Below are 17,702 nucleotides of genomic sequence, written 5' to 3'. Positions count from 1 at the left end.
CCCTTAATGGGATGAATGGGTCTTCTAAACATTAAGTAAATGTGGACATGAAAAATGCATTTTTGCACTGAGATGATCACATGAAATCGGGATTACATTTTTCCAGGGTGCTTTAGGGGTCAGGAAAAAAAACCAACCAACCAACCAAAGGCAAGAAGTACTCTGCTGCTTGACTGCATTTGATATCAAGTGAAGGGTTACAACTTCACTATTCCTATGAAATCCTTTCTACTAGGCTGTTAAATGGGCAAAAGGGAGAGTGAAGCACTGTATTTGTCGGTTTACTTCAGCTCATTTTGCTTCATTTGTCCTTAGTTGTCTTCATATGGTTTCTAACGAATAAATGGAATATATACTTCCTTGAAGGAGTTATTGTCTTGTGATAAAGCCAGAATGAAGTGCTGTATTTTGTAATTTAGTTATGAATTCATGTTTCAGTCCATATTTGACCTCAAATGGTCAGTCACTTAAGTGGTTTTGGTCAAATCAAGTTCAGTCTGCTGACTTCACCGGGGTCAGGGCTGTTGGAGAGCAGAGGGTGATTCTTCCCCCTCTCCTTCAAAACATGTACATTTGTTGCTAGTGGCAGCTGTAGGATACTGAAGCAACAACAGCATGTTTCCTGAATATATCTTATTAATAGAAAGACTGAAGACACTATAATTTAACATGCCAGAGAGAAAGGCAGAAAATAAATACTACAACATAACATGCCAGAAAGAAAGTCAAAAATTAATTTCCATTTATACACTCGTGAGTCATTCTGTTAAAAGCAATCCATCGTGCGTTCATGGTGAGGGGAGAAAGAGGTCAGAATAGTGGCCATTGCTGTCACCATCTGCTGGTGTTCTCTGTCAGATTGTCTTGTTGGTCAGAAGTGGAGGTTGCTGCACTTAGAGGAAGAAGCCTTGCAGGTGAGAGGGGATTCTTGTTGCAAGAGGATTTGAAGAAGTTGAAGCTTCATGTGTGGTTTATGAGACTAGGTTATTTTTTAGCCGTTGCATTGGAGTGGTATTCCATATGTGATGTACTTCAGGTGGAAGTTTAATTTTGACCTGTTAGGATGTATATATAGAAAACTGTATTCTTCATTGAACAGTACATAATACATGGATTTATGACAGCTCTATTTCTCCACTTCAGCTCTTTGGAATTTCTATTTTTTTTTTAGCCAAAAGCTCTTGTGGGACCTCCTGATGAGACTTGGGTGTTGCCAGAGCAGTGATTGGAGATTAAAACACAGTGTAACCACCGCCATGCCTATGAAATACAGCCCCTAGTGAGTGAAGCAACCACAGCAGGCAAACAGGGAATGGGGAAAGGCTCCTCTCCACAGAGGCCATTCCACTGTCAGAGTGTAAAAATCAAGTACATGGTACCCAGAAACCAGACCATGGCATCTGGGGGCTGCTGACAGAGGCAATGGGCAGAGTCAGTAGCTGGTGCAGAAGGGCACAAAGAGGCACCCTCATCCCCAGCCTCAGCAGTGAACAATTGCTCAGGGTTGGTCTGGTCATGCCTTGGAACTCATTCCCTGTAGCTGCTGGAGTCACAGCATCAGCTGTGACCTGGATCTTCACCCAGACATGCCTGTTGGAAGGTCTCAGGTTGCCCAGTGCCTGATGTCTCTCTGTGAAGCTGGATCTGACAGTCACCTCTTCTGCAGAAGGTGTGTTACTGATTTCTTCACTTGTGTAATCAGCTTGAAGAAATGGCATGACATGAGCCAAGGAGGTTTAGGTTTGATATTGGGACAAAGTTCTTCACACAGACAGTGGCTGGGCCCTGGAACCCCAGGGAAATGGTCACAGGGGTGAGTGTGAAGTTAAGAGTTAAGAAACATTTGGACAAAACACAATGTGTTTTTTGGGGCTGTCCTCTGAAGGACCAGGAGATGGATTTGATGATGCTGGTTGGTCCATTCCATCTCAAAATATTCTATGATTTTAACATTCTCAGCCTTTACCACACTTTACTGGTGACTAGAAATACAGGTAAGGTACAAGCTGCTGAGTATCTATTTATATATTTTCTTTTTGTGCTGCCAGGTGGGTCTCTGTTTTTTAATTAACTGTTGACTTTTTTCCTTTGCAAGTCTGTAATGGATACTTGTCTGGAAAATACAGCTCTGTGAGAAAAACAGTATTTGAGGAAGAAAACATATTAAAGTCCAATTAAGCTGGAGGCTTTCTGGGTACATTTGGCTTCTGGTTTACTGACTTAAGAATGTTTTAACAGAATCGCATTTGTTTGAGAACAAAATTTCATTTGGGACTGACTTTCAGAGCTTGAAACCAGTTCCTTCTGGGAACATGGTGTAACTTTATCAGAGAAAGGCCATAAGAGCTCCCTCCTAAACTCAGCAGACTTTACTGCTTCATGCTGGGTGTGATTTGGTGTAATGGCAGGCTGCTGCTGGGTCCCCTCAGCTGTGCCCTTGGCAGTGTGCCCTTCCTGTGACGCTGGGCTGGGCTGGGCTGTGGTAAAACTGCAGCACTTGCTGCTGAAATGGCATTTGTTTATAGTAGCTGCTGTTTGGAATGGAAGAAGGCAGCATTCCTTGGCATTTCACTGGGAATTTGAGTATCCATTCAAGCCCAAGGTGGCCTCCAAAAGACTAGCAAGTAAGGTGGGAATGAAAAATTCTGTGATGCTGTTTGAGGTTACAAAAGCTACCATGTCTCAGCCTGCTCCTTTCTGGGAGGGATTTTACTGCTGTTTCTATTAATGTTTGATGGTAGGATGGTATCTTTGGAAGGAATGTTAACAGTCCCAGGAGGAATTAGAATTTTTTTTTATAATGACCAGATGGAGAAATTGCTTCATGCTTGTGACATACCAGTGCTCTCTCTTTTTATGCATAAATTTCCTAGAATTGGAGATGGTAGTACTGTTTTGTACTACAGTAAGAACACAAATAGTGCTTTTCAGGTATAGCAAAGCTGTCTCTGGAAGTTCACATCAACAATTTCTTGGAGTTGGTTAAAAACACATCTCCTTATGCCCTGTTTCCTTCTGGATTTGTAGACTGTTTCCGAAAACAGTCAGATGACCTCTGGCATAATTAAAAAGAATGATTAAATTACAAATGATTTGTCATTGCTATTAAAATTAAAAATATTCTGAATTACAATACACTTAAAATCTTACTTGAAACATGGAACATAATTTTGTTCCTTGAGTGATAACTTCAGTATTCTTTTGATCTTTCTTATGGTTTTTTTGTTGTTTGTTTTATGTGTGTGAATTTATTCAGAAAGCCTCCATTTAAGGCTGCCTCCGGTTCAAAGAGCTCAGTGTTAGAAGGCACCTGTCTAATTAAGCTAAATTTGCATTTGAGAAAAAAGAGCAGGCAAGAATTCAGCTCGTAAAGCAGACACCATTTGTACAAACGAGAAAGAGATCCAAATAGCTGAGACTTTCAGCAATTAATAACAGCTGTAAGAAATTTATGTGTGGGGATTCAGACTTTTAACGCTACAGAACCTTGAGAGCCTTGCCTAGGAACATAAAAGCTGTTGCTTTTAGGAGTTGGAGAGATGGACCCACACTCACTAGTTGATTTTGTAAAGCTCTCATCTCTTGGGAGGCTTACAGTGCAGTTCTTCTGATGCTCACCCTCCCCCTTGCTTCCTCTTTTTACCACTTCAGATTGAAATTTCCTGTAGAACCTCTGTGGACATGGCAAAAGGTTCATATAAACTAGAATCTAGTTTGTTCCATATTTTATTTGATACATGAAGAAGTCCTTTGACCTAATTTTATTCGCATTTCCTGTTAGTGAAAAATGTCTTTGGTTGTGTTCATCTGAAAATCTTAAAGGGAAGTTTTGTTTTTCCCTCAGATTGAGGTAGTTCTTAATCTGAAAAATTTCTTTTTCCCAAGTTTTTTTTTTTTTTTTTCATTTGACACAGTCTGATTTCCTTCTGAAATGATGCTTTCCTAAAGGTAGGAGAATCAGGTGCAGGTTTCAGCCACTTTGAAGGTAAAGCTTTGTTTACCTAAAAGTAGTCACTATGAGTGCAGAGTGTTTATAGAGAGGAATTCTTGCTTTTGTATGCCTGTTCCTCATGGGAACAGGAGGTTTTCCTCAGGTAGTCTTCTATAACAGTGTTACATGTAAGACATTCTTATCCATTGCTTCATAATACAAACAATTAAACGTAGGTTTTTTTTGTCTCTGAGGGTTTCGGATAAAGAGGCCCGAAGTCTCTTTTGGTTTTTAGTAATGGAAATCATTCATTAGTTGAGGAAAAGAAAGGAATGTGTGAAGAGGGAGTGACTGCAGGAGGACAGACCCCAGTGCTCCTGCATTCCCCTTGGCCAGGAGCAGAGCCAGCAGCTCCTGGGGAGCAGTGCAGGCTTGTGCCCTGGTGTGCTGAATGCTGTTCCACATTCCAGGCTGCTGGGCTTGAGTCACAGCCAGTCCTGGCTTTGCCATCAGTCACCTTTTCTTCCATGAGTTTTTTTGAGCCCTATTTGAACTTAAATAACTTCTTAAATAACCATGATACCCAAGGGAAAAAAGTTCACCTTAGTTTTTACCATCATATTGCATGAGTCTTTTTTTTTTTTTTTTTGAGTTTTCTGTCAGCTTGGCTCAATTTGTATGGGATGAGGCAGTGGACAGCCATTTCCTATTTGCCTTCTCTGTATCTCTCTAGATTTTGTAGCACTCTGCTGTCTTGTTTTCTTGGCTGGGGAGTCCTGCTATGTTCAGATGCTTCCCATATAAAAGACATTTTCCGATTTTAATCACTCTCACTACTCTTGTTTTACCTTTTCCAGAACAGAAGAATAGCAAATGACCCCAGAACATCAACAACAACAAAAAAAGAATGGAATTTTCTGGATTTCTGATAGTATAATATTCTCAGCATTTTAAGGTTTGAGTGTTAAGGAGATTGCTTTTACTGTTGTCTGTTACCCAGTGGGAGCATGGAGCAACATGTCCATGAGGGAGAACAGTAAAATTAAATTGTCAGAAATGTTATGTTTCATAACAGTGGGCAGTTGATTTTTTGTAAGATTCCATGCAGGGTTTTGACGCATTTTGCTTCAAGTTCACTGTGGAGGAGAAATATTTCAGCTTTTCTTCTGTATTTTACTAAGTATTCCCTCTAAGAGCAGTTTAAAAATAGGATTTAATTGTGTTTTGATTGGACTTTGCTGTAAATTTATTTTTGCCCATGGAAAAGGCAGTAATTAAAAGAAAAAAAATGCTGGCTAGTGTTTGATAATTGTTTTTAGTGTTTCTTTCAATATAATTATAAGGTTTGTCATTGTAGCCAGTGGAGATGGTCAGTTCTCTGCATACCTGCTGACAAAATACTGAGAGTCTAGAAATGGTGTGTCGTCTTCTTGTGTTAATTAAGTGTTTATGCTTGGGTGGTGATGAACAGTCTAATAGTGGTAGACCACAGAGTACCAAGTGATTCTTCAGAAGAAAGAAAAACAAGTTTAATATTTATCTCTGCATGCATGTGTTACCTAATGCATATCATTGCATGGCATTTTAGGAATAAGAAAGACTAATAACTTGAAATAATGGTTGTTGAACAGCTTTATATGTTCTAATAGTATTTGACAATTATATTTCTGAAAAGGAGACGGAGATTGTGTTTGTGATTCACAGGTTTCTAAATGGTTGGATTTTTTAATGTCAACAATATTTTAAAGTCTGCTCAAAAGAAAAAATAATTTACATTTAGCAGACTGTACTGGAAAAAATGAAATCTAAGCTGAATAAACTGTATATTCATGCCCTAAATTGCAAATGAAGATGTAGTTGAAGCATTCATCATAGCTTATCTTTGCAATTCAATAAAAGGCCATTCAGAAATAGCAAAACTGGAGTTCTCTCATTGATGCCCTTCCTAACACTGTGAAACTATGAGTTGGCAGAAGAGGAAATTGCATTGGGGATGCCAGGATGACTTACTCAACCTGTAGGCAGAATTTAAGCCATCAAGTGAAGTGTTGAAGACTTGATCTTTACATATATCCTAGAAAAGTAAAAGTGAAAAAAACTAAAGAACGATAGGAATCTCTTGCTAAGAATTCTAAACTAGAGGAAAAAATTGCCAAAATGCAGAATTAGCAGTCAGACTGATGTAACTCAGTATGTTTCTTTCCTTCCCTCATCTTTCTGTACTAATAGTTGATTGCTCCAGAAGATACAAGCAAAGCTAAATGGATAAACCCAAGATCTTCCTCAATTTAAAGCAGTGTTTTATTATTTGCAGATAAAAATCATAAATAACTCTGAAAGGAAATACAGTAATATCTTTACTTCCTTCCTAGTGTCCACAAAGGACAGTAAGAAAACACTTCTGAATATAAAAATCAACTGGGATAGAAGACAGGAAAAATAACCCCTTTCAAACCAAAATCAAATACAGTAGCTTGAGAAGGACTCAGAATAACCCTGTTTTCTTAACTTTTTTCAGTGAACTTTTGAACTTATCGCCACACTGCATTTCCCTACCCTACCCTGCATTTTCTACAGTTGTACCGTTTCATGTGACCAAAATAGTAATAGGGATATTTGTGGTCAGAACAAAGTAAGATGATGGTACCATCCAAAATCAGGAGTCCAGGCACTGATGGATGTGCCTGTGTTCCTGGCACCCTGCTTTCAGACACATGGATGAAGTACAGGCTATTTCACTGTGCATCCTTCTTCTTGCTTGTAGAATCATTTAGGCTGGAAAAGACTTTTAGGGCCATCAAGTCCAACCAGTATTTTTTTATTTTTAGGTATTCTTAGTTCTTGATCTATGTATCCAAAATGGTCCTGTGCCCAGCAGATGAAGTTTCAGGGTTTGTAATGTAGGTTGTTTTGTGATGGTTTGTTGGGTTTAAGCTTCAGATCAGGTGTAGGAGCTGTCACTGGGAGCTTGCTGGGCACCATGAAACCAGGAGGGTCAGAAATCTGGTTTGTAGTAGGATTAGCTGGACAGAGAATGTGCTGAACCTTCCATTTGCAGTTTCCTCTCAGTGTACCAGATAAAGACATCTGTTGGGAGCCAAAAATCAAAGAGGGAGGCAAACAACCAACATAATTTTAAGTAGGAACACCTGCGAATATTTTTATTTTTTATCCTACAAATGGATTCCTCTTTTTTCTAGTTGCATGTGGTTAAAACTGATGTAAATTCTTTTACTTCATTAGATTTCTCATAATAACTTAAATACTTGATAAATTAGTTCAAAATACCCCTTTTTAAATCTGACCATTTATTGACTGAAGAATTTTATTATGTGAAAGGGGTAGCAGGCAGATAAATTTAGTATGCAATGCAGCTTGCAGTGATGTCCTTTCAAGCAAAGGCGTAATTGCAGCTGCTGTGCAGGTGGTGAGTGTTGCCAGTGGCATTTGTTTTTGACCAGCCATGTTCTCTTTGACTCCAAATGGTCTGTCTGTCTTGAACAATTGCAGTGTGTTAAAAGGAAAAGGAATTATGAGGAAGATGACTTAGAAGTGGGATAAACATAAGTACAGTTTTTACTTATGATGAAGGAAGTATTTGGATCTTAATTCTAGGTGCTGAAATATCAGCCAACTACAGGTTTATCTTTTTTTATTACAGAAAGGACAAAATACTGTTAATATGGTGGTTTTTTAGATGTGGTTAATTTGAAGCAGATGTATATGTAAGTTATGGCAGCTTTTGATGCCGCAAATGCTGAAGTTACTTTGCAAATGAATTTGGAAAGTGTATACTTTTTATTGCAAGAGGCATGAATACAAAAAATAACAGCATCAACTTGTTTGGGAAAGGCTTTCTTAATTATATGACAGAGAGGTCATATCACTTCAAGCCTGGACTGAAGTCTGTGGAAAATAGTCAGTTTTGAAATGTGAGTAATTTGTAGTAACCAAGTACAGCTTTCTTTGGAACAGGACATAAAATCTAATTTCACTTTCATTGTTTATTTAAAAAAAAAGGCACTGCAAGACAAAACCAACCTCATCTCTTGCCTGGTGGTGTCAGACCTTGTTGATTTTGGTTTGGTTTTTTAAAAAAATAATTAGTGCATATTAAAGCATATTATATGCCCTGAGATGAGCATCATAAACTGCCTAGGAAGATGAGGTTTTTTCTCTTACTTTTTAATAGATGTTTTCAGTATTTTGTATACTGATACAGCTTTCCGCAGTGTTGGCAGGAGCTACAGATGAGAAGTGCATTAGGGCTTGGGTCAGTGTCTCTAGATTGTTTCTTGCTGTGTATTAATGAGATCTTTCCTCCTTCAGCTAGCAGGCAGGAGCTTTTGAATATCTTGATGTTCTTTGCAAAGGTATTTCTTCCCAGTTGTGCTCAAGAAGATGAGTCTAATGTCAGGGATTTCAAAAGCTGTTCTGTATCTGATTCTATACTGATTATACTATACTTCTGTATCTGATTCTGTACTGATTATACTATACTTCTGTATCTGATTCTGTACATCATTTGCTCGTCAGGGATTTCAGAAGCTCATCTCTGTCTGATTCTATACTTTATGAGTTTTTGCAAGCTCTTTCACATGGGAGCTGCTCTTGGTTTGGCCAGGTTCCTCTCTGTACACGTCTCCCCAGTGTCCCAGAGGTGATGTCAGAGGTGACAGTGAGAACGTGAGACGCTGCTCTGGTTTTCCATGGCCCCTGCAGGGCTGGGTACCCCATTGTGGTGGCCCTGTGCTCAGTGTGCTCTGTGGTTTTTCATGGCCACTGAGGGCTGGGCAGCTCGTTGCGGTGGCTTTTTGCTCAGTGTGCTCTCTGTGCATTGCAGGCCCGAGCCTCAGCAGAAAGCTCCCTCTGTGCCACCGCTGCCCCTTGAGGGGCTGGGTACCCCATTGCCGCGGCCCTGTGCTCAGTGTGCTCTCTGGTTTTCCATCACCCCTGCAGGGCTGCGTACCCCATTGCGGTGGCTCTGTGCTCAGTGTGCTCTCTGTGTGTGCATTGCAGGCCCGAGCCTCAGCAGAAAGCTCCCTCAGCTCCGCCGCCTCCGCCGCCGCCCCCGCCGCCGCCCCTGCCGGAGCCCGCCCCGCCCGAGCCCGAGGAGGAGATTCTGGGCTCCGACGATGAGGAGCAGGAGGATCCCGCAGATTACTGTAAAGGTGAGTGCATGTCACTGCTGCTGAGGCTGAACACTGCCACGCCAGTCTGGTTCTGGTTCTTGAGGGATTTTTAAAGAGATGATCTTTAATTACGGAATTTACTTGTACAACAATTAGGAACAGCTCATCATTTCAGGTCCTGAAACAATTATGCATCACGATCTGAAATGATGAGCTGTTCCTAATTTATAATTGTCTTCAGCATTACGTTTTCACTTAGCCATAGCTTGTTTATGCATTTTTCAATAGATACACAAGTGTGGCATCCCTGTATTCTTCCTGATGTCCTAATTATAAGAATAGAGGACAAACTTCCCTTGATTCATGTGAGTTGTAAGAGAAACAAAAACACCCAAACCAAGACAAACAACTCATACTCCAAAATGTTCCAAAATGCCTTGGTGCTTTTAGGAGCATTTCCTAAATTTATTTTTAAACTGTGTCCTTTATTTTTCCTTTCTTCTCTCACTTGCACTAGCCTAAGATGTTACATGCTTTTTTTCCACGTGGTGTCTTTCACAGCTCTCAGCGTTGTATGAGGCTCTCTACATCTTCATTTTAACTCAATTTCCTTATTTTTTGTATTGGTTATATTCAGATTTTAATTTTGTTAAATGCATAAAAGCATGACTGTGGTACAACAGTGTCAATACTTAAATTTATTTTAATGTCACCGCTAAAGTTGCAAATCTGTTCCCATTAGGGTAGAGTGTACACTGTACTTAGATGAAAAATGGTAAATGAAAGTTCTGTCAACTCTGGGTTACCTGTTGTAGTAGATTTCAAGAATACATACATCAGAATTTTATCTCTTCAGATCAGTATTTTTGAATAGTCAAAAAGCACTCTATGCACACTGACTGTATCTGGTATTCTGTATTCCTCATATCAAAACCCACTTCCTGTGTCAAATGTGATGTCTTCTTAATCAGAAGTTTCTGTGTAAGCCTGAAAATGTGCCATTTCAAGGATTCCTCTTCCTAGCCTGGAAAAGTGTTTTGTATTTACGTATTTAACAATGGAAAGTGAGTATTTCATTTTGGTGTAAGAAGTTTTATTAATATATTATATTTCAAATGTGTAAGTGGCTTAAAAATGCTAATAGTGAAAGCTGAACAATAAACTCAAACTAGATGTCAAAGTCTGCAGGAGGGAAGAGAAAAACATGTAGCTGAACCATGCTCAAGTATTTTGGTTTGTTTTTTTTTAATTTGTGTTAAAACACATTTGTTGCGTAAGATAACTCTTTTGGTGTCTTTAACGTGTTCCATCAGTGAATAAGGGTTTGTTTAAACATCTGTGTACTCATAAACATCTGTATTTCCCTGAGATTAAGCATTTCAAAGCTCTGACTTTATTCTTTCCTGAAGTAAGGGCTGCATTAGTTTCAAACAATTCATTGTTGTCTGTTTTCCAGTATCCTTTGCAAAAATGTCACCATCTGCAGAAGCTAGATCACAAAACAAAAAAGTAGTCTAAGTAGAGAGCCTGCTTATGAGTTACCTGTTTTACTAGAGCAGGTCAGTAGTGAGGTCTGTATACTTCTGAAATAAAATACATTACACTAAGAATACTTGTAGGCTTCCTGAAAAATTAAAGGGAACTTCTGTATGCATAAAGGTTCCTCTGAATTCTTCTGATCCTGAGGCTTTGAATTTTTTAAAGTACATTAAGGATGGTTCAGGCTTTGCTTCATTTGGATGTCATGATCATTACTTGTTTCTGTCTATGAGAGCAGTGCTTTTGTTGCTTCAGTAGAGGATTTGCTTATTTTCTGACCCTAATTTCCTGTAAGACTGAGCACTGCATTTCCTTCTTTCAGTCTGCTGGCATGCAACTGAAGGGAGGGTCTCCATAAGAATCTGAATTTCATGACCACATGGGGATTTGTTTATGTATTTTATGTTCTGTATAGGGAATGAGTTAAGTTGTTTGGTAAAGAACTCCCGAATGGCTTTTAGATGCATTTTCCATTTTTTGGAGAGATGTGTTATTAGTTTGAGTGTCTTTTTCTGTTTTGGGTAGCGAGGGGAAGATAAAGATTTGGAAATTACCATTTACTGCTGGAGTGTCTCTTTTATTCCTAAATTTGTCTTCAAAATGGCAGTCTTCCAGGGTTTTTGACTGAGGCCCAGAGCATACTTCATCTCTTCTCAGCCCCAGTCTGAATTTTTATAGGAGGGGAATTTTGATGATGAGTATATAATTATTTTTTTCAGGAATTCAGCATATGGCCTGTTAGCTGTACTTCCTGTAGAGTATTTTTGTTACTACTTTTATTTTTAAGGGTATGTTACTGTGTGCTGAGCTTGCATCTTGACCACATTACATGGTGATTAGTAAATAGTCATAGTAGTGTTTTTTAATGAGGGAATTGGATCAGTGTATATTAGCACCTGATGTGAAAGAGACTGACTAGCAGCCATCTGTGAAAAGCAGACTGACTTCCGTTCCCTGGGGGCTTCCCCCAGGGCCTGTTTGAGTCTGTGACATTACTTCTGTTTGTGTTACTGAATTTGCATGAAATGCTTTTCAAATATTTATTTGAGGAATGGAAATATCAATCGTCCAACTGCGTGGTTTTTTGGGGGGTACTTTGTTAAGCTACTTTTTCTTCTCTGAAAAGCCTTGAAACATTTGGTGATTTTTTTTTTTTTTTTTTTTTTTTGCAAGAGTCTCTTGTGTCATGGATGTAATTGGAATTTTTTGCTTCTCTGATCATCTTCTCTGCCCCCTGGAGATGTCTCCCATTCATCCAGTCCACAAAGGGAATAATTCCCTATACAAACATAGAACGAGCCAGCTACAATTACCAATACATTCAGGAGACATTCAGGAATAATGACCTCATTTTTCTGACCCTCCTTCTTGCATGCATGTAGCTAGCTAGCTGTGAGAGACACTTTTTTCTTCTGTGTGTGCTGCAGTACAACAGGGTGGGTTTTTCTGTGTTAATTTATCAGCAGTGCCACTTGTACATTGCATATTTTCAAATGCCAGTATTGTTTTTCCAAAAGCACATAATTTTTATCAGCTTGTTAATTTTGCATAGATGCTTTCTTGTTACTTATACTTAGAAATACTTTTGGTATCATGGAGAACTTAAATGGTTACGTTCATCTTAGAATGGCACCAGTTTTTGATATACACATAACTTAAGTGGATTGTTACGTGGTTGTCCACAACCTGTAAATGCATATGGTGCTGATAGGAATAATCAGAGAGTAACATGTACAGAAATGGTAACAGATTATTTTCAAAACTGCTCCTGCTGTGACTTGGGACAGTGGAAAGTATCTTGTGAAGTATATATACTCATATGCTATATATGCTCCCACTGCTGGCATCTGTTACATATGCTGGTGTATTGTTATAATTAGTTATGACACTGGTGTAGGGATCAAAACAACATGGTTTTACATATATAGTATTGTTATGCTACCAACATGTAGAGTTTACTAAAATAACTTACCAAGCCTCAATTTATTACCTTTGGTGTCTTTGTCTGATTTCCTCTCTGTGCTGTTTCCTTTTCTGTGTCTGATGGGAAGGAACAATCACAAGTTTTTGATTTATTTTTGACCCTTTGAAGTACAAGTATGCTAAAAGCTATGTGTAGAGTCAGACTTAAAAGGCTCTTGTTTGCCTAAACTATTCCTAGGTTCATATTTTTATCTGTGATGATGTATCTGTGTGGAAATCTCATATAAATTTTGCAGGTCATCAGATTTGATTCACTTCACAAGTGCATACCTTTTCAGTAATGGAAAAGTAGAATTCCTGTATGTTCTCTTAACTTTCCTGTTGCATCTATGACTTCATCATCCTGCACAGAATTTTGTGGGGCAAAAAAATTACCAAGTAATTAGATTTTTGTTTGTTTGTATTAAACCACTCAATAGCTATCTTAAATAATGATTATATTTATCCAGATTTTTAAATATCTCCATCAGCTGTTACTAGAAGGATGCTTAAATAGACAAAATCAAATTTAGTTTGGTTTCCAATTTTTGTATCAGTACCAATTCATGTATTTGTGTTTATTCAGCAAAATTTCTGTAGTAGTGAAGGTGCAGTAGACTCAGGTTTCATCTGTGGCTGATGCTGTTTCTGTTTGCAGATGGGCAGTAACTCCAGGTCCCCCCTTCTCTACTGGAGGGTAAATCCAGTCAGGTGTTCCAAAAGTGATTTGGGTTTTGATTTGGAAATAAGGAATTCCCACTAGCCAGTGTGGGCATCCTTACTGAGGGTGGCACACCTCATCAGTGGGAGTGAAAGTATCATTTTGCTGGGCTGGGTGGGTTGTCCTGGCAGCTTCCATGAGCATTTCCTTCCTAGTGATGGGAGGGCTGGGGAGGTCTGCCCCAAGGGAAGGGTCAGCTTTTGGGGAAGCTGTGTCTGCTGTTTGCTAAGCCTGCAGTTACACCTCAGCACACATTTATCAAAGCTGTGTGTGTTGTAGAGTTTGTGAGGCACACCAACATCTAACACAATGTGTCATTTAAGCTTTATCCTTCTCCTGAGTATGTAATCGTTATAATTCTGTAGCACAGTTGTGTTAAATTTATTATTCTGCTCTGGCAGCATGGGAGAGTTCATAAAAGAACTGTTGAACTTCTGTTAAGGCAGAAGATGTTATTAGCAAAAAGAGAACAAAAATATATCCAGATTTGACATCACTGTTCCCACAGATAAAAGGAGATAAGAGAGAAGTTTCTGTTTTAAATTCAAGGAATTAAGTTATAAATTCACATTGTTGTCTTAACCAGTTCTGACAGGATTTTCAGGGGATTCAAAACAGATCCAGAAACTTCGAGAAAGTAGTTGGAGGTTTTCCTGATTCTAGATGGATTAGTCAGTAACTGAGGATCCTGCTACAGTTGGGCATGACGTTGTGAAGGACCAGAAAGAGATAAATAAGTGGTTCCTTGAAAGCTGCTCTGAGTCTGCTGCTGGTGTCCTGGAGGGTTACATGGTGCAGCTTTATTATTTGTCTGCAATTTAGGCAAAATTATGGATGTTATTGTTGGTGAGTTAGGGTCTGAATAAAAACCTTGTGTGTTCATTGTCTTCCCTGTGTTCTAACCAAGAGTAAGAATGTCTTCCAAAATACAAAGGAAATAAAAGGCTGCATTACAGCTCTAGAAACCTGAGCTCCAGCTTGCTCTGTCCTGTGGGCCTTTCTGCCTCATGGGGCTGTGGAGAACCTGGGTAGTGGTTTAAATTTGGACTGCAGACTTCAGTAATGGAAAAGCAGTTCAGACACAGCCCAGAGCTGCCTGCTTTCTCTTCTTCCTCCTCACTGTAAAACCCTCAGATGTCAGAAAAATGCATTGCTGCTGTGGATCAGGAGCCAAGTAGAAGAGCAGCAGTGAAGTCTGCATTGTTCTTAACATTTTCTCAGGAAGTATTTTATTGCTGCTTTTATTACTCGAAAGCAAATGGGAATTAAAACAATCTCTGTTGAGATTCTGCAATCATCCAAAATATGTTGACTGGAGAGGCTTCAAATATGATAAAGAAATAATGTAGATATTTTCTTTACTGTCTGTGAAGTGAGAGATAAGCCTGAGGAAATAGAGAACAGATGGTTATATTACCATAAATAAAAGCCATAAGAGAGAAGGGTGAATAAACTCTACAGTAGTTATAGGACATGAGTTTTTCCCCTCCAGGCCAAGCAAGGCAGAATTTTTACCATTAGAGTCTTCTTTATATTTCCTATTTATAGTACAGGACAATTTAAAGTGGAAGATTTATACTACAAGAAAATTACTTGAAAACCTGGGAATTGTTGTTTATTTTCTAAATATTCTTTTTTCTACTTGTTTTTTCATGAAAGGAGGCTATCATCCAGTGAAAATTGGCGACCTTTTCAATGGCCGGTATCATGTCATTAGAAAGTTAGGATGGGGACACTTCTCTACAGTCTGGCTATGCTGGGATATGCAGTAAGAAAACAATTATTTTCTTAATACATTTCTTTATTTTGTTTGCAGTTACTTCTGTTTTATGTGCATGATAAAGTTATGTAAATGTTTGCTATCTTTTTGTGCAAAAATATGCCTACAGTCTTATTTTTCTCTTGATTAACAGTGTAGTTTATAAAAGCTCTCAGAAATAAATGTAATTCTATTTTCTTTGACAAATTAGCTTTGCTTATTGAATTTGTGTGTTGTCTTGAGCATGCAAGAATAAACTTATATTTTTATTTCTTTTGTATCTTTAATGAAAAAATGTAGTTACCTTCATTAAATGATAAAATGTGTAAGCAGATTCCTCTTGTAGAGACATTAGCATCAAGGAGACTAAAATATCAATAATTACACTGTTAGCACAGTGTTGTTAAAAGTTGTTGTTTAGTGTAATTTCAGCATTTTCTGTACAAATGCATTAGACTATGAAATAGTCTATTTAAAATTTCCCAACCTTTAAATATGTTTGTTTTAGCTCAATGTGCATGTTGAAAATGTTTCTCTTCTTTTCAAGGGGAAAAAGGTTTGTTGCAATGAAAGTTGTAAAAAGTGCCCAGCATTATACGGAGACAGCCTTGGATGAAATAAAGTTACTCAAATGTGTAAGTATCACCATTGCAATACAGTGTTCAATAACAATAATAAAAGTAATAGTGAATGAAAAAAACACAGAGAATTGATTTTTAGACTCTTGATTTTTTTTTTACATATTGTCCTCTAAACATCTGACTTATTATGAATTAATATGTTTTCTGAAGCTCCAAAATGCATAAGTTTGTGTGGAAATCTAACTAATCAGTATTTTACAGTGGATTTTTCCCTAAAATGTCAGTGTTTGCATTCTTGGTTTAGGTTCGTGAAAGTGACCCTAATGATCCCAACAAGGATATGGTTGTACAGCTCATTGATGACTTCAAAATTTCTGGAATGAATGGAATTCGTATCCTTTTGATAACATGGCATTCTCATTAAAATATTCTACTAAAATAAGTAAGCATTTAGCTCTGGCTTTTTTCTAGTTAATCTTACTTTAAATATATAAAGTAGAAACACCAAAATGTATGTAGATGCCAAGAGAAGTGCAGTGTGGAAGGCACTCTATGGAGTGAAAGTAACTTAGCTTTTCTAAACACAATGCAAAATTCAAAAAGAAGTCTTAGGTATCCTTTCATGGTATGGTAGAATTAGAGACAGATTGCTTAAAAAATGGAGTTTACTGAAAACATTTGTAATTACTGAAGCTTACAAGAAATATTTTTTTTGTTCTAGACTGGTAAAGAGAAATTGTCAGTGTCATGAAAAAGCTGGTTTTTCTTGTGAGAAGTGTGAGGTCATGGAGATGCTTCTCTTGTTTATGTAATCATCTTTTGGCCAGGTGTTAACCTTGTTTTTGGCAAGCTTGTTGTAAAGCTTTGTCTTTGAAAGCTTTCTTTAAAAAACAAAACAGGGGTGCTGGAAAAAGAGAGAGATAAAGTAAAATACAACCAACTAATTCTCGGTGTAAATTTTGGGTCTGTGAATAAATTTAATTTGAGTCAAGCTAAACTGAGTTCTCCTTGCTGATTATATTAGGTTGTTTAGTGGCTTATTATATTACTGTGCTTTCATTTACTGTTACAGCTGGACTTATGTGTGTGCATGTTGTGTTTGGAGCCCAGTAGCTGACCTCATTGTTCATGGGTCCCATTGCCAGAGAGACAGTTCCTGCTCTGGAGAGCCTGATTATACATTGATTTTGGGGATGTGCCTTCAGCAGATCAGATTAAGGCACCTTTCACCAACTCCCATCTCCTAGGAGAGGAATGTAGAAGGTGACTGTCAGTAAATCTGAGTGCTCACTAGAAAGCATCCTTCCAGCCAGAAGTGTGCAAGCAGCTTTCATCCCACTGATCTGTCTCTTGGCATTGGTTATGGAGCCTTTGGGTATGTGGTGAGAATGAGAGTGTGGGGTTAGGTGTTCTCAGTTACAGACTGGTGTCTAATCTCCTTTACCTTTCCCCATTTTTATCTGTTTTCATCTGACTGTAGTACAGTTGAAGAATAATTATTTTTAGAAACCAAGAATTTTGATTTACTGTTTTATTGTAAACACTAATATGAAATAAGGAGTACAATAAAGCATTTATAGCTATACATAGAAGTAACTCTTATCTCTTTATCAGAGCAATTTCCCAATAATGTTCTTAAATTCTTGATAAGATTCACATGTATACCACTGTATTAAATGTGAGGGCTGTTTCTAGGTGTGAAAAGTAAATTTTGTTAGTGTTAATACTTTGAAATCATATCCAAGCTTATATCTTATTGCACTATAGCACTTAGACTGAGAAGGCCAAAAGAGACCATGTGCCAGTGAAAAATAAGGGGTCAGGTAGATTTGCATTGGCAGATTAAAACTAGATAGCTGATGTTGATTTATTCTATTTCAGTTTTGCCTTCACGTTGAAAACTGATGGTACAGAAATTTTTATGTAGAAGGCAGATGTTCCTGCCTTACTGAAAAGTACATTTTCCAGAAAAGTACCAGTGTACAGGATGGACTGATGCTGGACTCACATTTAAATTGCATCTGGAAGTCTGTCAAAGTCCTGACTGCCAGCAAAAATATGATACCAAACTCAATCT

General features: G+C 38.1%; 1 protein-coding gene across 3 annotated transcripts in view; it reads left to right on the top strand.

Annotated features, from left to right (window-relative positions):
- The window catches only part of SRPK2 (SRSF protein kinase 2), a 128,429-nt gene that overhangs the window by 78,371 nt on the left and 32,356 nt on the right, over window positions 1-17,702 (top strand). For all 3 annotated transcript variants that reach the window (XM_054278962.1, XM_054278953.1, XM_054278969.1), the window contains exons 3-6: window positions 8,951-9,102; window positions 14,945-15,053; window positions 15,592-15,679; window positions 15,930-16,017. In XM_054278962.1, the coding sequence (XP_054134937.1) occupies window positions 8,951-9,102; window positions 14,945-15,053; window positions 15,592-15,679; window positions 15,930-16,017 (437 nt within the window). The remainder of the gene's footprint in view (window positions 1-8,950; window positions 9,103-14,944; window positions 15,054-15,591; window positions 15,680-15,929; window positions 16,018-17,702) is intronic.

Source organism: Melozone crissalis, unplaced genomic scaffold, assembly GCF_028551555.1.
Source record: "Melozone crissalis strain CALT ecotype California unplaced genomic scaffold, PUWL_Pcris_2 ptg000004l_1, whole genome shotgun sequence".
NCBI lineage: Eukaryota > Metazoa > Chordata > Aves > Passeriformes > Passerellidae > Melozone > Melozone crissalis.
Note: the sequence above shows the minus strand (reverse complement) of the source record. Positions and strands in the feature narration are given on the sequence as shown.